Here is a 26,044-nt window from a genome sequence, read left to right as displayed (position 1 = left end):
TAATATTTCCTATATTTTTAATAAATTATAGATTAGCATTCTGTGAAAAAAATAAATGCAGTTATAGGAATATCTTCACAATGTATATATATATTTTTCTTGGCAAAAATAAATGATCAATTTATTTTATAAAACTATCAAAATATGTAAGATAACATTATTATATTGTAATCATTTCATTTTTCAATTAAAATAGTTCATCTGTCAATAATAAAAATAATTTTTTATTTTCTGATTTTATACATTATCATTATTATCAACTCTTTATGTGAAATATATAAGGTTCCGTCGTCGCTTGCAAGAATATTTTTTGGAGAAAGATCAAACAACCCATTTCTTTTTGACAAAAAAAAAAAAAACAACCCATTTCTTATTTTTAATTAGAAAATATTCCGGAACAAATTTCAAAACTACGAGATTGGTGAATACAGTAATTAGTACTACGATATTGGGCCGGGTCAACCTGTACGGGCCTTTTACTTTCCACAAATGTCATTTTACCGAGTTGTATAAGTAGCAAACATTTTTAAACACTCACTCTGTTCTGCTCTTCCTCTTTCTCATTCAAATTCATCCCTAATTTCACCGCATAAACCCTAATTTTACAATTCAACCTATACATACACACTTATACCTACACTTCTTCACTAATTGATGCTCTGACTTATCGAAAACGATGTCGTTTCAAGGATTTGGGAAGAGCTCAGGTCCAGGCGCTCCACCAACTTCTTCGAATCCGTTCGCTTCAAGCTTTCCTCGCAACACTGCGCCTGCGCAACCTCTCTTTGCTCCTCCGCCTTTTCAGCCTTCCGCTAGGTATTGTATGTTTAATTGTATGTGCTTACGTACAATTTTACACTAGAGGTTACGTAATTGATGAAGTTTGAATGAAATGTATGTTTAATTTGATGGTTAATTGGATTGGTTAATTATTTTGTGTCGAATTGTTTGATAGTTTGTTTAGTTTGATTGATCGGGTTTTCAGTGATGTTGTTTTGTTTTAGTTTGATTGATCGGGTATTGAGTGATGTTGCGATCTGCGAATGCGCATTGCGGTTGAGTTCAGTTTAGTTAAGGTTTGATTTTGTTGCTGTTGGGGAGAGAATTGATCCTAGATTAGGGTAATTAGGGAATATGATCATCGGTTTGGAGTTCATGTATTGGTTTGATCTATGGTCATGGTCTAGTAATGTATTCTGAAATATTTTTGGGATTAGAGTTGAGGGTGAAAGCTTTGCGAAATGCCTCAGTTCGGGTACTTGAGTTTGGTTTGTATTGCCCTTCATCATTAGATTATTGGACTTGTAACGGATTTGTCAAGAAATGGGAGTTTGAGTTGCTATTCATAGTGGGTATTGGATAAAATATACTACTGCAGTGACTCAATAAGAAACTAAAGGTTAATGGATATAGCATGTGATTTAAATCTTTACAGTTACTCACAAAGATGACTTTTGCATCTTAGTAGCCCTGTAGCTGGGCACTAGATAACCTTATACTACACCAATTTTGATAATCAAGAGACTAAAAATACTTTAAAGAAGGAATTTTTGTCAGTTTGTGCAGATAATAGATATCTACATGCAAAAATGTACGAGCTGAATTGCGTTTCAGTTCCACATTGACGTGAATACTTTCCTTGATATCCAGCAACTTATGTGGTAGTAAATTTAACTCAAACTTTAACACTAGAGTTCCTATGCAACTTATGTATGACATATAATGATATAATAAGTTACCACATTTCCGTTGTAATAAAATTAAACCTTCAACGTTAATACTCATACGAAGGTTACCGAGTCTTTGTTTAGTTGAGTACCATCATGGATTCACCTTATGTTTGCAGTTAGAGCAATTCCAACGGTGTAAAATTGATGCAATCTCTATAATATAGCACCCGAAGAGAAAATCCATCTAATGCAATCCTAAACATTGATGTAAAATACCAAAATGCCATACTTGGTGCTAAATATAAAACCAAATATAGATGTTATTATTGCTGGTAAGCATGCAAGTGAAAAAATGGAGAGAAATGAATAATCAAAGTAATAGTGACAAGTATACTTGTGCATTTAATGGTCATGTGGTTGAAATATAGCTAAATTTGGATCTATTTGGTGTTATTTTAGAAATATGCAATGGACTACAATTTCTATTTTGACATCAAAAAATCACTTTTTGCTTCCAGAATTTAACAAGAGCTATATGTATTTTACATGCTCTTACACCGACTCTATAGAAGGCTCTTTGCATAAGAGTATGGACTTTATTTTTGTCGCTCGACAGGCCCCTCATTTATTGCCCTTATTATATACTCCCTCCGTCCAATGAATTGTATACGTTACTTTTGGGCACGCTTTTAAGGCTCCTTTAAAGTATAGTTCCACAATGTTCTTTTAAAATTTTCTTTTTCAGAATAAAAATTTGATGTTTAAACTTTTATTCAAAAAAAGAAAATTGTGGGAAAACATTATGAAACTATCCGTTATTGGATCCTCGAAATACGTGCAGACCATTGTTATCAAGTCGACGACTAGTCGACAAGTCGTTTTATAGAAAAAGTCGAGCAACGAGTTATTTAGTGTGGCGACTTATTTTCAACATATCAGTGTCTCCCTAATCTTTGTATCATTTCAACTTCACATTATTTTTTCCTTCCTGGTCACTACTTTTTGGCTTCAGGCTATGTAATCTTTGTATCATTTTCAACATATAAGTATATCCATAATCTTTGTGTCATATCAACTTCACATTATTATTTCTTTCCTATCACTACTTTCTGGCTTCAATTCATATGTGAACAAACAACCTGCTACATCGTATACATCTCACTGTTGCTTATTATCTTTTACTTTTGATTCAAACTATAAACTGATGTGCGTTCAACTATATTTTATACATTAAATCTAGTAAAAATATGTATAAGAATGACTTGTCGACTTTTTACGACTAGTCGGGCGACTTGTCGACTAGTCGATTCCAAGGTATCCGGGCGCCGAGGCTCGACTTGGCGCCGTAATAACCTTGGTGCAGACAGTGAACGTATACATCCCATTGGGACGGAGGGAGTAACTTTCACCTATTTGCCTTGCTATGTGGAGCAGACTCGTATCTGTGTTACCTTGTGTCCATAGTACGGCTCAGCATTTTATGTGTCTTTAAACCCCGCTGTTCTATTAGAATGTGAAAAGAATACTGCAGAATGTAACTGAATCTATAATGTTTGCTCTCCTTCCAGATTTGTTTTACCGTCCTTTCATAACAACATGTCAGTAATTGTAGAATTGCTGAGCTATTTGTGACTTTTTTTGGTGTTTTATATCGGTAAAATGCAGAAATAACAAATAAAGTAGAGATAACAAGACAGAGAGAGAGAGTTTAGAGAGATTCAGAAAGAGAGAGATAGAGACAGAAAAGACAGAGATTGAGCGGAGAGACAGAGCTTGAGTAGAGTGAGACAGAATTATAGTGATGAGAGATAGAAACCCTAGAGAGAGAAAGTAACAGGATCAATTAGAGAGATAGAGAGAGAAAAAGAAGGTTGGTGGAAATTCATCCATTTCCATATCATAATCGCAATAATAGAGATTACAAGTAGTAGTTATATTTATACACTCAGCTAATGGGTCACAACTTCTGAGAAAGACACATATTCCCCTGCACTAAAAAAACTGAACTAATACTTCTATTACTTCGTAGCCACACTACTATTAACAAGTAATATCGCTGATATAGGCCAGTCCTGACGCAGTGATGCAAGATAGACAAAAATTGCTATTATGGAGTATCATTCAATATTTAAGGAGGAGCTACATGAAATACGTTTTTTTTTTTTTGCTTAAGTTTCTACAAGTGTGCCTTTACTGAAGTCATGGCTTCTCAATCCATGACTTCAGTAAAGGCACACTTGTAGAAACATAAGCTGAATGGAGTCTTGGGGGAAAGAGAAACTTTAGATGACAGTCAATAATGTCCTTCACGACCTCCACTTTGACTTGTATATGCTGCCTTCTAAATTTCCCAGAGCGCCATACTAGGGCTGTGACCTTATATCTTTCTGTTTCTTATGTTTGCTAGACGATCCCTTCTTTTCTTGTAGTTTTTGTGTCTTTGGAATAAGAAAAATACTTTTCTGTGCTCAAGTACTTGTTTTTTTAAATTACTCATTATTGCTAGATTCACTCCTGTTGGACCATTGTGTTTGGTCATACAGAGGATAAACAAGATTTGAAGTCAGTTTTTGTATGTTTTATGGAGTTTAAGGCTGTTGGAACTTGGTATTCTTAGTATACAGGTCACTTCTATGCATTTCTTTTGGACTTTTTCAATGTAATGTTTCGTGTTAGATACACAGATAAGGATGTTCTAATTTCGTTGCTTGTTTTAAATGGCTAATTTACATAAACGGGGCTTAATTTTTGTTATGCTAATAAAAAAATGTTTATTCCATGATTTTTTGTTGCTACTTTCATTATTAACTTACATTTTATCTCAGGCGCACTGAAACTTCAGCTAAATGGGCTAACGAGTATCCAACTTTAAATGAAGTATATAATAGCCAAACCAATCAAAGGGCTGCAGTAACACCGTTTAATGCCGTGCATTCTGCTGGAAGCCGAACTTTAAGCAAGAATCCCCAAGTTCAAGATCCGAAGAGAGATAGATCACTTCCATCACTCTTTTCCGATGAAGGAACTCTCCGCAACTCCACAACTTTTACTGGAATGTATGTTGTTCATAACCACATTTTAGCGTCCAGAATTCTTTACTTGATATGCGTACATGTTAGCCTCTATATATCGGAATACAAACATTTTGACACCCATTATTGTCTGTGTTGTGTATTGTTAGTTTTCCCTTGCTTTTTATGTAAGGACTACCCTTTAGTTCGTGTTCATGTCTTATAGGGTTGCTGTATTTGTTTTTTTATATATATTCTGTTTCCGTGTTTAATGTGCCCTTACTTTATTCCTATCCATGTTTACCTACAATAGAAATTTAGTCCCAGTATATTTTTACATGTTAAACATTATATAATTTGTGGTTTGAAGTATCATTCTTGATTGCCATGGACCATTTTGCTTATTTAAAGAAATGTCTATTTTAGACTCTACCATGTACTGCTTGTAGCTGTTCAATTTTCCACAGGTAACACTACTTATTATTTATGTATGTTCTGTGAAGCACATAAGTTCGGTTAGTTGAATTTAGTTTACATTTGTGGTTACGTCTTCTGAATTCTTTTATGTGCATTCACATAAATTTTATCCTATTATACACCCATAATTCGTTTTTATTTAATTTGTTTTGGGTAGGATTCACGCTGCATGAAGAGTGAGTAAGTTACTTTCTTTAGAAAGATACTGACTGTTCGTATGCTCTTGTATTATAGGCCTCGTCTTCCTTCTCCTGCATGGGCTAATCAAAGCAAATTTCCTACTCGATTTACCAATTCCATGAATCAACAGGATCAATCATCTGTCCTTTCTAATTCTGGCAATTATGATAACGGAGGAAACTTAATAAACAAACAAGCCCATGTTCAGGCTCCAAAAAGAACTAGGTCTCCAGTGCAGTACGATGATCTGGATGGTTTCACAGAAGATACTGTATCTGTACAAACTGAATCGAAAAGGTACTGTGCACTTTTCGTTTCTTTTGCATTAGTACTAAGAATTGGATACTGCTTTCTCTAGGTGGTTCTCATGTTCCCTTGGTGCCATTTTAGTGAAAGAAATTTATCTCCATCCCTAGACCTGTTTTCAGTGTGATATGAAGATCATTTGAGTGATTTTTCTGTTGATAATTTATAAGCTTATGGTAAATGTACAAGCAGAAGTTCGTAGCTTCTTTACTTGTGTACCTATATACTACTAATGTTTCAGTCATGAAAGATGACCATTAACCAGAAATTGTGATTCCCAACTTTCATATGTTCACAAAGTTTTAAATCAAAAAGAACGGTTCATTTGGGTGTTGTAGCTTTGATCCCTCATGAAATGTTTGGAAGTATTTTGTTGTAGGCTAGAAGCATTTTAATTTTTATGTGTTAGTAATACTGGTGTATATAAATTGTAAGCATAAATAAGCACCATTTCAGGTATAGGCCAGCAGCTGAGCAAATACCTCTGATTGATAAAAGAAAAGAATTACTTTGGTAAACATACATTCATACTGAATTACTATGTTTACTCTATTCATACTGAATAGAGTAAACATAGTGTTCTTCTTTGAATGTTAATTAATAAATGTGTAAAGAAACGGCTGGAAGGAGAGCCTTAAATTTTTATCCTGATGGTAAAATTAAAATGACCTGCCTTCAGAATTCAGATATACTACTTCAATATATGGCTTGTGAATTAAAACGATCATCTTAAGCTGCACTGTTTACATCTGCTCTTGTATGCAGAATGTATGAACTATGCATGAACAAGACAGCAAAAATCGAGTGCCACTATAATTCAGTGTTGCTACCAACGCTCATGTTTATTCCTTTCCAATGACATCATCACTATTTGTATGTCAGTACTCAATTCATTTGCTTAACACTAAGTGATCTTTTTTGTAAAAAAAAATATTATGAAGACCTTTACCTCTCTCACATCTGATGTAGGACAAGGGTAGAAAAAGGGTAGAATCAAGGATAGAACCCATCTCCATGGGGAACTTGCAAAACACACAATAAATCCTCATGTTTAATACATATAATTCAAATCCAATGAATAAAGATGATTACAACTGTATAAAACGATATTCTAATACTTGGAGGCCAAGTTATATACTAATTATAGTTATTGCAAATTATTCCTAATTGAAAACTACCACCTAATGACTTGCTACTGCTTTATTTAATAAAGGGAACACTTATCTAAGTCTGATATCTTCATACTACTAAAGTAATTATGACTAATATATCTTTACTAATACACATAAAATAATTAATCAAATTCTTGATTTCGTGCTACGCATCAACATCCCTCATTTCTCTTGCATTTGCACTGATTCATCTTGCTTTATTTGTGTCACTGAGTGGGGAAGTCTTTTACAGATTGAGTACGAGGTTAAGTGATCATTCAGTTCTTGATTTCGTGCAACGTATCAACATCCCTCATTTCTCTTGCATTTGCACTGATTCATCTTGCTTTATTTGTGTCACTGAGTGGGGAAGTCTTTTACAGATTAAGTACGAGGTTAAGTGATCATTCAGGCACTCCTGATTCTCAATCTCATGAGCCGTTTGCACTATCTGGTCCGATGTACCCTGAAGCGGCCACATCCAAGCTATCAGTTCCAAAAAGGAGTAGGTCACCTTCTTCACTTATATCGGATAGGAAGCCTCAGGGTGATATTAATGTTGCACAAGATGATACAGAAAGGTAATATAGTGTCAACTCTTTATGGATTACATGAGTTGGCTGTTCAGACATTCCTTACAATTAATATAATTAAGGCACATCATAAACATGACTCTTGTGATTTGAAGAGAAATGCAAGCAAAAGCAAAACGATTGGCTCGTTTTAAGGATGAACTAAGCCAGCCAGAGCCAAGCAATCTTGGTATTGGAAACCAGAAGGTTCCTTCGAGGGGATATGATCAGGCCATGTCGGATAATCGAAAATCAAAAGAATCTTTGGATTTGCCTGCAGATAATGCTAATGCCAACATTTCAACGGATTATGAAGGGCAAGAGTCATCCACTATCATAAGTGGACTGTGTCCAGAAATGTGTCCTGGTTTGTCTATTTTTTCATGACTATTATCCTCTTAATTGTATTGTAAAGCCTTTTATTCCATTAATAATAACCCACCATTAGTAAAACCTTTGCTTCCTTGAGATTATCCTGCTATACTGCAATCAGTTAGGTTAATTGGCTGAGAACTTATATGATTTGAGTAGATAAAAACATAAACTTTCCTGATTATACTATAGTTGCCGTAAATACTAATAAATAAATGAAGAGATGAAGTTATGAAACTTGTTAACACCTATGTGATGAACTTAGCTGAAGGAAAGTTGGTTTCAATTGTACTCTCTTTTACAGTGTTACAAAAAGTGTGATTGTAGCAAATTACTCCACCTTATTCCAATTTGTTTTTTGTTCTTACTTGGGCATCATCTAATTTTTTTGTCAATGAACTAGTAGTTTGTTTGTCAGGTATTGGTAATTATTCCATGATTTATAGCTTACCTGTCTGACTTCTGTTGTTCTAAAAATCTTTTCCAGAAACAATGGAACCATGACACAATGCACTGCATTTCGTACAAAGTTAGAATATGGTAGGCCTATCTCAACTATTATGATTGAGAGAGTTAAAGTATCCAGGAAAAAAGTTAGCTTTTAGTTGCAGGAAAAAAGTGAATATTTCTTAGTAGATAGAATTTTGTTAAATGACAATTCCATTGCAAAACATTAAATAACTTACGAGTATAAGTGTAAATACGGGAATTTACATGGAATAACATGAGAAGCTCACGGAAGTTTGGTTATGGTTACCCTTTCCTTCGCATGTTCTAATTTTTTTTTCACTTTCTTACTCATTTAACTAATAGAATGTTACCCCAGTCTTATAATTTTATTTTTAATTTTTTTTTGTTGGGGGGGGGGGGGGGGGGGGGGGGGGGGGCTGGCTTAGCTCTCTCAACTCTAAAACAGATAATAATAGAAATTACAAGTAATCTAGGATGATCCTATATGTTAGTTGATAGCTTAAACTCTGTGTATATCCTTCGATTCTCTAGCATATACCGGTGTTCGTATAACTGATCTGCCTTTATGCTGTCCAAAACTGCACTTTATCTATATATTAATTATAGTAGACTCTATCAATGTTCAGACTCTAGCTTGTAGACTCTGTAAGACCTGAAGAAGTTTGAATCTTATGAATATCTTCTGAATACACCTTCCTATGGCTAATGTTACAGAAAATCATACAAGAACATTGTATTCACCTGTGAAGAGTCTGTAAGACTCTCATACTGCATACTAGACTCTGACATATACTGATATACATTACATTGTATAGAGTCTAACTTGGCTAATTCTATGGAATTCTCTGTTCTAGTATTTTGCTAACGGTCAATATCAAATATACATTTGTAATTTAACATAGAATATGAATGAAGCCAAGGCATGATTTTTTTTGCTTTTACCTGGGGTTGTTCCTATTGTTTGTAGTATCTGCAGTTTCATACCTAATTTATGTGATCTGATGAAACAATGAAGTTGACTTATTCTTAATTGGTATTTCAGAGTCCGAACGGGCCGAAAGAGAGAGAAAAGGAGATTTAGATCGGTTTGAACGACTAGATGGGGACAGAAACCAGACCAGCAAATACCTGGCTGTGAAGAAGGTCATCTTTGTACTTCTGTTCAAGCACATCCAGACCTCCTACCTCTATGAAGTGATGCTTAAAGTGCTGTGGAAAATCAATAGAACTGATGGTTGTCTTTGTATACATTTTTCAGTACACTAGGACTGCTGAGAGAGAAGCAAATCTTATCCGGCCTTTGCCAATCCTACAGAAGACAATGGATTACCTTTTGGAATTGCTTGATCAGCCTTACGATGATGGATTTCTTGGTTTATATAATTTCTTGTGGGACAGAATGAGGGCAATCAGGATGGACTTGAGGATGCAGCACATATTTAACCTAGAGGCAATCACTATGCTGGAGCAAATGGTGTGTCCCTTTTCTCACTTCTTTGATGGTTTTGCATAACAATCATGCAACTGTTTGCAAGCTATTACTTAGCAAAAAGAGAGTTTAGAAGCTGTCTGCATGTTTGTTTAAATTGTAAATTTGTAGGATTTAAAAATTATTGGCTCTACTTTATTTGATTATAACAGAATTCTATCATCATTATATTTGTTGTTTCTCTTTTGGAGATTTTTTTTTTATTAAAACAAAATGCTATACGATATTTCTCAATACTAAGTTTCCTTCTTGTTGTTATGGTGTCAGATTAGGCTCCATATTTTAGCTATGCACGAGCTATGTGAATACACCAAAGGAGAAGGCTTTTCAGAAGGATTTGATGCTCACCTGAATATTGAACAGATGAATAAAACGTCCGTTGAATTGTTCCAGTTGTATGATGATCACAGGAAAAATGGCATTGATGTGCCCACAGAAAAAGAGTTTAGGGGTTATTATGCACTTCTTAAACTAGATAAGCATCCAGGTTACAAAGTAAGTGACCTGCAGTGGTGCAATTTTATATTAATTATATCCAATGTGTTTTGTGAAAATAAGAACATATGCTAGGTTGAACCTGCAGAGCTCTCACTTGATCTTGCCAAGATGACTCCAGAAGTGCGACAAGCCCCAGACATATTATTTGCCCGTGATGTTGCCAGGTCAGATCATCTTTTAGATATATATGCATATAGTGCAATTGATAGTTTGCCTAACTGTATCTTTTTACTTCTCTTCCAGATCCTGCAGAATCGGTAATTTTATAGCGTTTTTCCGGCTTGTGAGGAAAGCAAGTTACCTTCAAGCATGCTTAATGCATGCACATTTTGCAAAGGTGTGAAAATAATAGCTCTTTGTGTAATTGCTTTTAGCAAATATTATGTGGTACACACCGTCATTATTTGTACATTGGAGAGTTATTGGGTAGTGTTGTACTTAATTACCGGTGGCCTCATCTATACCCTTTTTGAGAAGTCCATTATCATGTGAGTGATACGATCTCTTGGCCAGGAGATTACTTGTATTAAAGTTTTTATGCTCTAAACGAGTTAGGTAGCAGGTGATAGAGAGATTCTCTCTATAAAAACAAATGTCAACTAGGTCTATGGATATAGATGCCATATATTAATTTCAATATATTTTAAACTCTGATTGCAGATCCATTTTCATTTTGTTTACTTTTTTAAGTAACCAATAGAAGACCTATAATCAGTGTTTGAAAAATCCCTGCACAGACTGATTACTCGTTCCGTAGGCAGGTCTATTAGTCCGCAAGGTGACAAGTGCTAAACACTGAGATGATTGTCTTAAAAGACTAAAGAATGCTAAGGCTGTTACGATGTACTAATCGCCGATCGAGTTTGCTTTAGACGGAATTTGACTTTAAATTATTTAATTTTAAATATGAAATATAATTGATAAGTTTATTCAATTAGATATTTAAGAGACTTGTCAAATAGTAAATTTATATTCGAAGCAAAGAGTGAGGTATCTAAATAAATAAAATATAATTATATCAGCCAATCTTCTGTCATTGATGATTGATCATATATATCTCTCTTTTCTAGGCGGGCTTATTTTCTCTATTGAAGCTGATAAATAATTCGTGGTTACTTGTGCATCTCCCACTAGGCTGAAGAGAGTTACTAGTCCATACTTTGAATCTATAATTAAAGGGTGAAGTGTATACGTAGGAAGGCATTAAGGATTCGGTTTGGTTCCTGGTAATTGAACATTGACTATAATGTTTTTTATACAATGTTTGTAATACAATGAATAAAACATCGAGGCCAAATTTTAAATACTTGATGAAAGGCAAACCCTTTAGTCTACTTGAAACCATGTCACATGTTTTATTGTTTGCATAAACTGCTTACACTGAATAAGCTTGTCTGAGCTAGGGGATCGGGATGTAAGATTTGACCTGGATTGTTTCATCATTACTCTTAAAGATGTTTCAACTCGTGTCTGGTCGTCCATTTCTTCTTTTTCTTATGTAATTGCATAGAGGTGGAAAGTAAATTATTCTTTTCCTATCTGTATTTGTGCTGCTTATACTGACACACATCAATTTTGACTTGTATTTATTTTTCAGTTACGTACACAGGCATTGGCTTCACTACACTCTGGTCTACAGAATAATCAAGGGATTCCTGTGGCGCATGTTGCTGAATGGCTTGGCATGGAGGTAACTTGTCTTTTGCTTGAGCAGCCTATCATTGTTCATATATTAGGAAAACTGAAGTGTTGGTTCATGCTAGGATGAAGAAATAGAAGACCTCTTGGACTATCATGGTTTCTCAATAAAGGAATTTGGAGAGCCATATATGGTGAAGGAAGGTCCATTTTTGAACAACAATGATTCTGGGACTTCAAAGTGCTCAAAACTTGTTCACCAGAAAAAATCAAAAACAATGTTTGAGGATGTATTATCTCCTTCTTTGATGGAACCAGTCTCTTTGGAAGCAGTTAAAAAGATCAGCTTGGAAAAGATTTATGAGAAAAGTAATGCACCTGATCAAAGTAATCTGGCACAGGATCCCCCGGTTATTGAGGAAGAAATGGACAGCGAACCTGTGTCTATGCCAACAAAGGATGTGCCAATAAAACCAATATTTAAAGCCGCAGAAATTAATCAGCAGAATGTCCATGACCATCAACCGGCTGCTCTAAATCCTGTACCAGGAAACATATCTACGCCCCATGTTTTCAGATCTATGGATGATAGAGTTAATGATGCTGTGACAGATAGCTTTAAATTTGAATTTCGCAGCTCTTTTGGGAAAAACAAAAATTCTGAAACAAAAACAATGCCGCAGGACATTGTGCCCATAGTAGTTGATCAAGAGAAATTGCTGGTTCCTGAAATTGACTTGACTATAGATAATATAGTGCCCTCGCCTCTTCATGTTGAAGACTCAAATGATGTTGAATCCATCAGTACCTTTGAGGACTTGGAAAACAATGAAGGTGGTAGAAGTTATCAGGACGAAGAAATTGCTCAGGCGAAACTCATTCTGATGTTTAGGTAAATATTTGTCCTAGGAAGCTGTTTTTTATAGTTGTGCATGTTTCCATGTAAAATTTGCATATCTTTTCTTTTGTTAGGAAATGGAGACGGTACTCTTCTAAAAAACGTGAGTTGCGCAACAAAAAGGAGATAGCGGCAGATACTGCATTAAGTTCTCTGTCGCTAGGTCCTTCAATTCGATATTACCAGGAGGTACAGAGTTTAGAGGTCATATCTATCTATCTATTTATCAATTATTGTCACTCATCATGTTGTCCAGTCGCTAGAACCAAAATTTTGACTTGTACAGGAGTTACTCTTTGTTTGTAATCTGGTTTTGATAAAGTCTTAAAATGTTATGAGTTGGGTTTATAGGGAATGCTTGTGTTATAACTGAATCCTCCCATTTTTTTAAGTAACGAGTTCTCCCTAAATAGACATCAATTCTGCTATCAATTCATTTATTTTGGTAATCTATCTCATTTGCAATAATAAAAATTATTCTAGTTTTTGGGAAGGCCACTGGAAATGCTTCTCTAAAATCTAAAATGCCCAATACCAGTTTTTAGTATCTATGTGAATATGTTTTACATCTCCACCTGGCATTCCTTTCTTTGTTCCCTTTGTAAAGCATGTTATAAAGAAGAAAAAGACCAAGAGTTTCTGGTGAATGTTCTTGAAAATTGTTGTCATCTTTATTGTGAATTACTTTCAAGAAACTTTTGGTTATGCTTTCAATTGAGCTCTTCTAGCTTAATCATGCATGAGTTAGCCAAGTTCACTTTTCTGGTTAAAAATTGTATATGCATCTATATAATTCGTCACTCTCAGGCATATATTATTAGTACGAGAAAGAAATAATTATTAAAATATTAAGTCCATGTTTTTCTGTTTATATTGCTAAAGTTCTTTTTCCCTTCTTCTAAAGCAACGGAGCACCCCTGGTGAGTTCAACGTACGTCTTGTTATGAAGGAGCGCCATGATAAACATGAACGGTCATGGTCAAAACTGAATGTGTCAGACGTGGTTGCTCATAAGCTTAGTGAAAGAAATTCAAGTTCAAAATTCCTTTGCTGGAAAGTAGTTTTATGTTCTCAGATTTATGGATTAGATGGGAGCTGTCTCTCAGGTTTAGCTGCAGGCTCATGGTTGTACTCTAAGATCATACCTGCTGGAGATTATAATGATGATAATCTATTAACTTCATCAACTGCCCTTTCTATATGGAAGAAATGGATTGAGGGCTTCTCTTCTGATGAGCTTATCTGCTGTTTGTCGATCATCAAGGATACCAGATGTGATAATGTCGAAGAAAATGTTTCTGGTGCTAATGCAGTTATGTTTATTGTGTATGAGTGCATTCCATTGGAACTACAAAAGCAGCGCCTTCAGAATCTTGTGATGTCTCTGCCCTCTGGTTCAAGCATTCCTCTTTTAATCTTAAGCAGCTCGTGCAAAAACCATTCCAGTTCTTCCTCCATAGCTAATAAATTGGGACTCGATGAAGTCGACAAGTCAAGGATTAGTTGCTTTTCGGTTGTTTTCCTCCTTGAGAATCAGAGCACTGTGTTCCATGATAGTTTTTTCAGTGATGCCTTATTAAGAGAGGGATTAGAATGGCTGGCAAGTAATTCACCCTCACAACCAGTTCTTCAGAGTGTTACTACTCAGGAGCTGGTCTTCACCCACTTGAATCCTTTGTTGGACACACTTGATGGGCGCAGTGCCTACGAAGTTAGTCCAACACACTGCATCTCAGCATTCAATGATGCTCTGAATCAATCAATTGACGAAGTTGTTGCTGCAGCCGATGCAAATCCTTCATGCTGGCCTTGTCCTGAGATGGCTTTGCTAGAGCAGTCAAGTGATGTGCATAGAGCTGTCAATTGTTATTTGCCAAGGATAGGATGGAGTTCAGCTGCAGGAATAGAACCACTAGTAAGTGCACTAAAACGATGCAATCTACCATCCTTCTCTGATGACATGACTTGGTTGTTTGTCGGTTCTGGCATGGTTGATGATATTGAGAACCAGAAGTCTCGACTTGAAGATTGCCTAACTAGATACTTAACCCAGACAAGCCAGATGATGGGGTTCTCGTTAGCAAAACAAGAAGCATATGTGATGTTTCAGAAGTTTTCCCGGCTTGAGCTTCATGAGTCAACTTATTATATAGTTCCGAAGTGGGCCGCTATATTTAGGAGGGTCTTTAATTGGCGGTTGATGAGTCTATCGAATGTGGAGATTTCAAGAGCATATGTTTTGGAGCAGCATGATAGAGCTGTTGCAAATTTTACAGAGTTAGACATGGATATAATCCAGGATGAGGGTGTTGTCCCCTATCACTCTTTAACCGGACCATCTCTAGATGAAGTTCTTCAAGTCAGCTGTTGCTTGCAGCGTTATCCAGAGAGTGAAGCTTCTCAGCCTCTGCGCGTGATGAGGTCGGACCACATTAAAAACGTAAATGGTACAAGGGAAATTGAAGCCATGGAGGAAGACAGGAGTTCCCAGCAGACTAATAGTTTGGCTAACATTGATAATAATTGCAGCATGAATGCACCCAATAATACTAGCAGCGAGCGGGTTGCAGATGATGTTGCCAACGAGGCCGACAGATTAATCAAATTGTTAGAGAAGTGTAATGTGGTGCAGAACATGATAGACAAGAAGTTGTCAATATATTTCTAGCATTATAGTTACTGTACACTGACATTTACTGTATCATTTGTACTTGTAAAAGGCAAAAAGTGCTTCATTTCGACTCTTACACGTGAGGCTTAATCCATTGATTAGGGCTATTTGTATTTGAAAAGTTCGCTGAGGCTGAGCTTGTGAAGCACAAACTTTATACCAGTTGGGGAGGGGATAACAGGACTGTAAAAGTGGATAGCATAGTTATGAAAAAATTTGAGGCGCATTAGTATTACTTCAGTAAAAATGCTCAGCATTATGTGGAATTTGGGACATTGTAATAGTTACGATTGTAACCTTTGTTTATAACAACACCTTCTAAACTTGAAAAGACCTTGGACTTGGTAAGTCGGAATAATAATCACTGTAAAATAGTCCATCATAAACATCAATCCTGCGTTGCAGGCTATCCTCCGGGAACCTCACATGCTTAATTTGTTGACACAGTTTTTTTTCAACAGAAGGATCTTCAAGTGCTTCCCAGAGGCAACAACACTGTCGGAGATCAAGATATTCAAGATCATGACAGCTATTGATAATGGCCATTATACCAGTAATTGTTATCCCATTTCCAATGAGTTGCAGGTGCTGTAATCCAGGCATGTTTTCCGCAATAGCAAGAGCCTCTTCGTCACACTCTTCAGGAGGAATGTCCCTGTTATCTTGTCTGGTAGTCCATGTAAATGACTTGAGGTTTGGGCAGCAGCGACCAGCAACTTCTATCCCTTCTCCGGAGATCCTGGTGTAAAAAAGATGCAGTTCTTCCAATAAGGGTAGGTTTTTTAACATCTGGATCAGTCCTTCAGATGAAATATAGGGATTATATCCTCGGGTATAACAATAATAATAATCGCCCACAAAGCAATTTTCCAGTTGTAAACATTTGAGCTGACTTGATCTGAAAGCAGAGGAAAAAAGAAGTTAAATGGATTAGCATAGACATGAGATTACGGAACCATTTGGGTAAACTCAAAAAAAAATGGAGCTGAAGTGAGAATAAATTAAGATTCACAAATGATTAAACTGTTTGGGATAGAAGTAGAAGTTCTGAAATAAAAACTAGCATTCTCATCTTCTTGGCTTTTTACACAAACGGATTAGGAAACGTAAAAGCCGGCTTCTTATCGAAAAAAGCTGGAAGTCGTCTTGTCCAAACAAGCACTGCATTTGTACTAAGAAAAACGACCAAGAGATAAACCGCTACTATTGAAAATAGTGAATTTTGCAAAAATACCCACTATTTCAAATTTATTGTCAAAAATACGGTTGAAGTTATAATTGAGACTGCAACACAGTCGATTTTCAGGTTTAGTGGCGTTGCGAATGAGGTAGCCCCGTATTTTTGAAAATAATTTCTGCAACTTGAAAAATATGCAATGATATTATTATACTTATTACCGGTGGTAGATATACTGAAGCAGATAATCGGAGCCATGATTCTGGATACACAACTGAAGCAAGTTTCCACGGCTCAAGTCTACAACAAGCATACTCATCTTCTGGTAAAACTTTTCCAACTCTTGATCACTAGGCTTGGCCTTGTTGTGTTGCACAGACTTCTTTTTCTCCCAGAGTTTTTTAAGCAATATATCATCTCGAATATCGACAATTCGCCACAGAGCCGGGTCTTTGCAGAGCGTGAGCCAGTATTTGCACACCTTTTTGGCGTTCATCACCACATCATACCAGTGTAGGCGCTGCAGGATTGACAGCATTAAGTCCGGAGGAAGATCTTGCCAGTCCCGATTATTCTGCTCCGCCTTGGGGTCTTTTAGGAGATTGGGCTTGGAAGATCTTGTTTGATTTCTGGGTTGTCTGTGATTGGTTTTGAGAGACGGAGAAGGGACAGGGACTCGGTTTGAGCCTTTGAGAAGTGCTCGTCTGAAATCCATGCTGGTACGTGGCTGTTTAAGGGGCTTTGGTTTGTATATATGGAGTTTTTGTGATCGTTTTTCTTTGTTATTGTTTTATATTTTTTCTCATTAGGGCATCGATCATCCAAAAAAATGTGATCATTAATGAGCACATCTTGTATTGGGCCGACTCCAATACAAATCAAGGGAAAGGTTTGGAGGCTGGGATTGGACCCTGAGATGGATCTAGATGGAGTCTGGGGTGAAACCTAGTAGGGTTGAGATGGAACGTAGGACTGTGACGGAGTCAAGTTTTGACTTTTAATACTGTTTGGAGCCTGTCCAAGACATGTTGAGAGTCTTGACGAGGCTTTAATGGACTTGTCCAAGTCATGTTGAGAGTTTTGACGAGGCTTTAATGGACCTATCATCAATTGAGTAGGGTGTAATAATTGCTCTCGTTAAATATAATTTCTTGTTCTCTTGTTCTTCGATCGGTTATTATTACAAGGTAGAGTTTTGTTCAGTTGTATCAAAGGATGAATATCAATGGTATCTGAATATCGAAAAGAACGCACTACATATAATAACAATGAAAATGAGACGGAGAAAAATTGGTTTAGGAAATTAATAAAGTATATTAATCAATGTCGATTGTCATGATCTGTCAAGTAATTAGAAATATATATCACTGTGTCAATACATCCATGATCAGAAGTATGAAAATTATCACTGAATCCATATTAGTCGTCTTGTGTTGAATTCTCTGGGAAATTCACATATATGCTTTATTTGTTGTCGAAGTTTTGGTTTAAGACAAGGTTCATCTTCAAATATGTCATAGAGGCCATGACAATGACGAAGATCAAAATATTCATGACATTGATAACTATAAACCAGTAAACATGTCATCCTCTCGTTACAAGCTGGAGTTGAAGACGAGTTAATCCGGGCATGGTTTTTGCCATAGCAAAGCAAGAGCCTGCAACTGCTTATCGCATTTTGGAGTAGTACAGTAAAGAGAGGGTCTTCTTTGAGGGCAACTACTGCCAAAAAAATCATACATTTTTCAAAAATGAACATTGGATTGGGGGTCACAGGGAGTCGAACCCGCGGACTAAGCTCTAATACCATGTTAAGTGACCAATTCTGCTAAAATCTGGAGGTGTTAGGAGGAGGGTTTACATGATCATATTTTAACATTCCCCTCACTCGAAAGAGAGTGGATCACGGGCCCTTCGTATTCTTAATAAATTATGAGATTATCAGGGGTCACGAGAGTCGAACTCGAGTCTTTCGCGAGCCTAAACTCTGATATCATGTTAAGTGACCAATTCTCCTAAAACCTCGATTGTGTTTGGTTGGACAGAATGGAATGGAATGAGTAAAAATACTTGAAACTAATAGAGATAGAAAGAAAGTTTTGAGAAAAAATTGAGAGAGTGCAAAATTGCTATGATGAGATTTGATAAGAAATTGAGGATAGGAGAGAATGGAGCATTCCATCTCAAATTGGAGGTGTGATATGATGTAAGGAATGGAATAGAGGAAGCAATGAAATTTTTTAAAAAATTGGGCATAAGATAGTTTATTTTTTATTCTATTCCTTCCGTAATCATTCACCCCGACCAAATACAACGTGATGTTAGGAGGCAGAATCATATTCTAAAACAATACATCCATGCATAAATCGATCAATTTTAGAAGTGAGTCAAGTCAGGAGTGTACAAATACCCCCCAAAAAAATCTCCCAATCAGATCGAGTAGAATAAATTAAAAATGTCCTAATTGTAAAAAATATGCTAATGTGATCGATCAACCGTCTAGGAAAGGTTAATTCATCCAATCTATACTATCTATATTATTATAATATAATAAGCCAACATAAGTTTAATTTGTAGTCGTACAAAATTTTGGTTTGATCATCTCCTTTATAACTACAAGTCGGTCGCATGTAGACTTCTCTTGCTCTTATAATATTAAAGAGTTTTATACCGTTCAAATTACAAACACTTGTGATGTAATACAAGATAAAAAAACTCCACCATTGTTCTTTTAAATATAATATATATATTATTTATATACTATATTATAATAAACCGATATTGGTATAATTCATAGTCGTCCAAAACATGTAATCAGTTGGTAAATATAATCTGGTTAAAATCTAATTCATTAATAATAAAATACTAATAAGATGATGTTAAAATTTAAATTATAATTAATAAATTATGAATTCTATACCCGCCCGTGCTTCGCACGGGTTAAAGGCTAGTACAAATAAAAGATGAAAGCTACGTATGTGATAAACAAAGTGAAGCAACAAATTGATATAGACTTGATCGATCATCAATCACACTAGACAAGAGAAAAATAAGAGATAATCGAATAGGATGATAAAACACTTTTCTGCCCCCCAACCCCCACTACCAATTAAGCAATATTACAGATGTTACATAAAACATCTTCTCAAAATCTCAAGCGTGGCAAACCTAAGCGGGGTACAATATTATGATCAACCCACCCCACATATTTCCCATAGTTCATCCCTAATTAATTTCTTAATTAACACTTAAAAATATAATAATCATAATTACCGTGCACCCTTTTAAATTTAATAATCTTTTTCTACGAGTCATCCATCATCCATGCATCACCATTAAATAAAATTTCCAAATCTAAAACCCTAAAAACCCGGCCCACGTAATTTATGTCCGACGAGTGGTGAAGGTTTGGAAGACCACAGTCCCGGCGGCCGGAAACTCATCGACGGTACAACTCCGGCAGTTCATCCCCACTTGCTCCACCGCCTTCGCCACACGCGCAGCCACCTCCCGGCTGTTGCATGTCGTCGACACCGACATAGTCCCCGGCCGGAAAACTTGCACCACCTTCTTTAAAACATCTCCGATGTAGCCGCCGCCTTCACAAACGGACCCCACGCACTCGAAGCTCGCGTAGCTGAACCCTTCTTCCGGCGTTACATGAATGGTTGAGTACTTTTCCCCGTCGAGCCCGTTCATTGAGTACCCACATGGATCAAATGCAAAATCACAAATGTGAGCTCTAGGGTTTATTTTCCCAATCCCCGTCATCTCCGTCATCAATTTTCCGGCCGAGTCTCCGGTCTTCCCATCATTAGGTCCCCGGAAAAACTTTCCGGCCAGAACACTATCGAGCTCCGTCATGCAAATCTCGAACGTAAAATTTGTGCATGGACTAGGCTCTTGCATGAAAATTAAATGCGCTTCATCGGTAGCTGAAAAAACATGCCATGCATGCGTAGCTAGCTTTGACGGCATGAGGGAAGCCTTCTTGTAGCAAAGTTTCTTGGGTAGTACGTTTTGCAAGTAGACAACTTCTTGTTCAAAGCTCGTGTGAGGGTACGGCTGGGATTTGGGGAATATGAAGCTTCCTCGAGAGTATTTGCAGCACGAGAGTGAAAGACCTAGAATTGAAGAGTAGTGAATTAACGGACGGACAGATTTTAGGAGCTGAGTGGTTCCGCAAGTCTTGATTATGATCTTGTGAGGATACACAAATAGGCTTGATTCGGAGAGAACGTATGAGTCGAAGAAGTGATTTCCGACGGATGAGACTACGGTGCACTGCACCGCATGGAGTATTTCCTCTAAGGTTTGGAAGTCGAGTTGGCGAAGGCCGATTCCGGTCATCGGGTCGTCGCCGGAGAAGTGGAGCTCCAGGCGCTTCTCAATGCCTTCAAAACCAGAAGCCGCCATTCAATTGATATAATATTATAGATATGTCAATAAATCAATAATAATAATATCTTAGTTTTGAGTAAGTAATAGGTGGTGCGTGAGTTGGTGTACTGGTTCGAGCTCTTGGCTTCCCAAGGAAGGTCTTGAGTTCGAACCACGGAACTAGCAAATAGTGAGAAGAAGGTGGCTAGTTGAGGGGAGAAGAAAAGTGATGAGTTGGGGAAGAATTATACAAGGGAGAGGGGAGTTTATATAGCAATGGAGAGAGAGTAGAGAGAGATGGGAGAGAGAATAATATTAAAGTAGAGGGAGAGAGATAACAACGAGCATGCATGCGGAAGTATGGAGAGAGATGGATTAGATAGGTGGGAGAGAGATGAGGGAGGGGCATGCGGAGATGAGGCAACCAACAAGTATGATTGCAGCAGGCATATATAATCAATTTTGTATTTTGTTAGTAGTGTACATATCTCTTTAAGCCTTGACCTTTTCTGTTATACTTTAGTTTATATGTGTGGCCGTCTAGCTTCATATGTTATTGCTTTTTCGTTTACCTACATATATTCCATGTTTTCGTACTTTCTCTTGGTTGGGTACGTTTGCAACTGTGAGAAACCAGGACAGATTTATCTCTTCTACATGTAATAGCCAGAAAAATTGGTGAGGCTGAGGCATTTTGCTCACCATTCAATTTATCAGACATTTGAGATAAGTAGATTTTTTTGGAGACCACAGTCTGTTGGTTAATTGCGGTTTACCTGCTTCACGTAGTTTGCAGGCTATTACATGAGCTCGTGGGTTTACTTGTACGCACCCGAAGGGTAGAGACTGCGGGTTCCTACGTAAAAAAAAAATAAAAAAAATTGCAGATTTCATATAATAAAACAGTGCTTAATATCAACCAGTGATTCTCGTAGTTGTAACCAGTGATTTGTATATGTACTATATAAATGCATTAGTTTAAGTCAGACTAAAAAAGTGCTTCAGGGATTAATAATTGAATATAGTAATCTCTAATTAGCTGCAGCAATAAATAAATGCGAAGTGCATAAAGAAAAATTAATTATATATGAAACAAATTATTACAGTTTGAAAAAGAGGAAAAACTCTGTTTCCATTTGTAGGAGTCTGCACACTCAAGGTTGAGCACACTAAAAACGGAAAGCTCAGTCCTCAATATTTTAGAAAGTTAATGCAAATTTTGAAAGTAATTTAAAGATAAAAACAGCAGCACTGTTCTGGATTTTAATTCATCAGGACACTCGATGATTTTGTATATTCCAAGGTCGTGATGATGAAAATCAGAATGTTAAAAACAAAGTGCTTGAAGTACAAAGCGTTTTTCTCAGTGATATGCGGCCTGATCAGATAATGTAAAAAATTCATACACTTTTCTTGAAAATCTGGGGAGGTTTTCAACAAATGAATCTATAAACATGTTTGAAAAGAAAAAGTTATTTATATTAAAATTTTAAATTAATTGCCATATGTACCAACTTTTAAGAAAATTGTATTTCACTTTGTTGTACTATCGACTTCACAAAATGAAGATCAATTGATGAGATATATTGACATTCTGTATCTGATATTAGTATTAGTTTTTTGGATGTTTGATAAAATTTATGGTAAAATATCAAACCTATAAATTTATATTGATGAGATTTTTCGGGATTTGATTATAAGTTATTATTAATTTAAACGATATTAGAAATTTGTATTGTGTCGTTACTATCGTGTTTCATGTCCCAAAAAATCTGTATATTCGGGATATTTTATTGTGTAGTAAAGAATAGATATATATTATCATAAATTATAATTATCATATTTTCCTTTCTTATATAAAATTGTTGATATACAAGAGAATAGTTAGAAACATGAGGTTGCACATTAGGTAGACAGGTGGGTTAGTCAGACGTGCCCGAAATATCATCTCGTGTAGCACTCGTAAAACCAGATTGAAACCCAAAAACACAAAGAGATTCAATGTTTAATAAAATGTATTATGTGTCCTTGTGTGTCGTATAATAAAACAAAAGGAATCAGGCGTGGCTGCTAAATAATGAGAATATCCCATGAATATATTATTTGGTGTCTGGGGTGTGATCTGTTTCTGTACGTGAAATCATTTTTATGCTTCATGCATTTCATTATCATCATCATCATCTCTTCGATTTTTTTTCAAGTTCTTGTTTTGTTCGGTAGTGTACATCTCAGTGCTTGCACTTATACTTTTACGTGTCTTTCATACTAGTACTTCCTTTTAATGAAAATTTGTCGAGGTGCATGCGCTGTTCAAATCTATTTTTAACGTTCTAAGATAATTTGGAAACAAGAGAGACATCGTCCTTGATTGGCAAAAGAGAAGCTGGACTTTTTTTTATAAAACAGTCTTTCATTTTTCTTGACTTGTTAGCAGAAACGCTTGTTTCTGAAACATAGAATTCTTGAACAGTGAACAACCAGTTCATATATTCATGACCAAGAAAAAAATTAAAAAAAGTATAATAATTTTAAAAAATTCTAGTATAACATCTCAAGCCCACAACTATATGCACACCGGACCCAACAACCCACCACAAGTTGGCCCAAAAATGCGAGCAAATTGGTATACATTAATTGTTTAATTGTGCTTATAAAAACCGAAATATTCTTTTTATGTAACCGATGTGGGATGTTACAAACACCCCTCTTATATGCTCGACGTCCTCGTCGAGCCACAATCAAACTTACGGAGGGCAGTGCCTTGGTCGTTCAAAGTCTAATGAATGTATTCAATTGAGATTTTAAAATATTATCTTTTATTCATCAAATTTGAGGGTATTTAACTCGAATTTTAAAAAATTATCAGAATTTTGGATATTCAATTGAGATTTTAAATTATACTACAAAATTTGGTGGTATTAATCAATTAAGATTTTAGATTATGGTTAAAAATCTAATGATATTTACTTGAGATTTTTTAAAATGTATTAAAATATCATGGTATTCAATTAATGATGAACTTTTTTTGATTTCATAAAATTATAGATTTTGTGGTATTGCTTAATATAGTTTAAGTTTTGTGAAATTTCACCAAAATCCTTGATATTTTGAACTGTTATACTTAAATTCTAAAGAATCTATATCAATTTTATGGCATTTTATCAAGAATTCGCACAAAATCAAGTTCATATAAAACTATCGATTAAAATCTCAGTTGAATACACCCTCAATGCTGATTTTGTTTACGATATCCATTTTTCTCCTATAATTTTTCTATAGAAACACTATAATTTTTCAAATTATCAAACATTCAAATTAAAATATTTCAAAAAATTACTTTGGCCAAATAAATAATATAATTTTCTTCAAAAATTAGGAGTTCATTTCTAAAAATTAAGATTAGCGAAATGATCACAGGAGACGCCCTGATTGGTTTTACAAACTTTACCCATTTCAGCTCTTATTGTTATGTTACCACAAACTTCATGATTGGTCGCACGAAAGGTTCAATTTGTCCCCGGCCGACAACCACCGTGGCGTCCCCACTCCGGCTCGCTTATCATGATCCGTGATGTGCCCTAGTTCCTCGACAAAAATAAAATCCGAACTAGCTAACTAGCTGCACCTGATAATTGCTATGCTACTTATGGCTAATTACTTGCTACTAGGATTCGCAGACAGCTAAGTAGAGCACGCTAAGTGGACAAGTTGAGTTTATCCATTTTATTATTCCCATTTTATTATTCCCATTGACGATGACATTACAGATGTTGGTAAACGCATATAAAAAGCGATTTATTGTTATGTCCATCGGCTAGTCATGCTAAGCAGCAGGGCCACCATTACGTCACTACATTTCTTTTTCAAGAATAAGCGTTTATTACGAGAGAAAAATATATATAATTTTGTTCTTTCGAAGAAATATATAAACGGTCTTTCTAATGTGTGCCCAAAAGCACACAATAAGCACCAATTTTCATAAAAATAGCTTGTTTTGATTGGTGAAATTGATGTGAATGCAGGGGGGTCATTTACATTTATTATCCATCCACCAATCAAAAGCTAGTATTCTCATAGATGTTAATGACTATTGTGTGCCCTTGACCACACCATAGAAAATTCGATATATAAATATGTGTTTTTGAAAGAAAAAAACAAGCTCTTAAATTTTAAAAAAGAAGTCTCCCTAAACAGGGTCTACATTCCGCAAAAAAAAATGCTGGATAATAGAAATATTTTTCGGATAATATCGAAAAAATTAGTTATGTAAAAAGTTTATGATTGAATTATTAAAAAAGAACATGTTAATGATTATATCTTGACATCCATATGTTCGGAATCTAGGTAAAAGCAGATTATATTAAATTTAGATATATTTGTTAACATATATTTCTTCTATCCCATTTTTTATATTATTTAAAAAAAATTGTCTAAATATTTGTATCTCCTTTTTTTCAAAACAATATTTTGATTGATTATCCTTAATATGTTATTGAAATATAGTTTTCCGTCTTTGACAAATATACACGTACTCATAACATAATTTAATTTACTATAGTTATCAAGAAAATTATATATTTAACAACAATTTCTTATGATATATAATATTTAGAAAAGTGATATGTAAAAGGAGATGGAGGGAGTATGATATTAGAATATTGTTCAACTTAATCATTACAAAATTAGTTAATTGCTCAAACTTATATTATATAATTAAAATAAAAGTTAGATAATTTATTGAACAGGCAAATTCTATTAACAGGTAATAACAATTACTCATATACATTATGCAAATACTCCGAGGAAAATTAGCGTACTACATGATTGTCATATTCGAACTCTTTTACGTCTCAAAAAAGACCAGTCTCACGATTTTGCCTCTTCCAAAGAATCGAATACTAACTGTCTAATGCGACAAAACATGCTAAATAATTAATTTCACAACATGCAATTGATGATCAATACCACTTGTTTTTGTCCAGTAGTGAAAAAAAATTGTCATTTCACAATCTGTTGCTACATGGTAACGTGATCATTTTCTTTCCTCCGCGTCCTCTTCAACTCTTTTTCTTCTGAAAAGCAT

At 35.5% G+C, this 26,044-nt stretch overlaps 3 protein-coding genes across 3 annotated transcripts; 1 reads left to right on the top strand and 2 right to left on the bottom strand.

The window, feature by feature from the left end:
* Nucleotides 1-530: 530 nt before the first annotated feature.
* LOC108199520 (SAC3 family protein B) lies at nt 531-15,480 on the top strand. Its single transcript, XM_017367360.2, has 14 exons — nt 531-816; nt 4,496-4,726; nt 5,393-5,635; nt 7,179-7,376; nt 7,484-7,734; nt 9,253-9,353; nt 9,469-9,684; nt 9,967-10,194; nt 10,270-10,361; nt 10,441-10,534; nt 11,795-11,887; nt 11,961-12,727; nt 12,808-12,922; nt 13,638-15,480. Exons 1-14 carry the CDS (start codon nt 677-679, stop codon nt 15,399-15,401), a joined length of 4,533 nt encoding a protein of 1,510 aa, XP_017222849.1. The 5' UTR covers nt 531-676; the 3' UTR covers nt 15,402-15,480.
* A 140-nt stretch (nt 15,481-15,620) lies between these two features.
* On the bottom strand, nt 15,621-17,653 carry LOC108199521 (putative F-box/LRR-repeat protein 23). The gene is made up of 2 exons (XM_017367361.2): nt 16,803-17,653; nt 15,621-16,302 (listed from the first exon to the last, which is right to left on the bottom strand). Exons 1-2 carry the CDS (start codon nt 17,294-17,296, stop codon nt 15,723-15,725), a joined length of 1,074 nt encoding a protein of 357 aa, XP_017222850.1. The 5' UTR covers nt 17,297-17,653; the 3' UTR covers nt 15,621-15,722.
* A 1,885-nt stretch (nt 17,654-19,538) lies between these two features.
* Nucleotides 19,539-21,385, bottom strand: LOC108197774 (S-adenosylmethionine decarboxylase proenzyme 4). The gene has a single exon (XM_017365471.2). The coding sequence runs from the start codon at nt 20,995-20,997 to the stop codon at nt 19,966-19,968; it is 1,032 nt and encodes a 343-aa protein (XP_017220960.1). The 5' UTR covers nt 20,998-21,385; the 3' UTR covers nt 19,539-19,965.
* Between the last annotated feature and the right edge of the window lie 4,659 nt (nt 21,386-26,044).

Source organism: Daucus carota, chromosome 8 (assembly GCF_001625215.2).
Source record: "Daucus carota subsp. sativus chromosome 8, DH1 v3.0, whole genome shotgun sequence".
In the NCBI taxonomy this organism is placed as follows: Eukaryota; Viridiplantae; Streptophyta; class Magnoliopsida; order Apiales; family Apiaceae; genus Daucus; species Daucus carota.
This window is presented reverse-complemented; position numbering and strand designations above follow the sequence as displayed.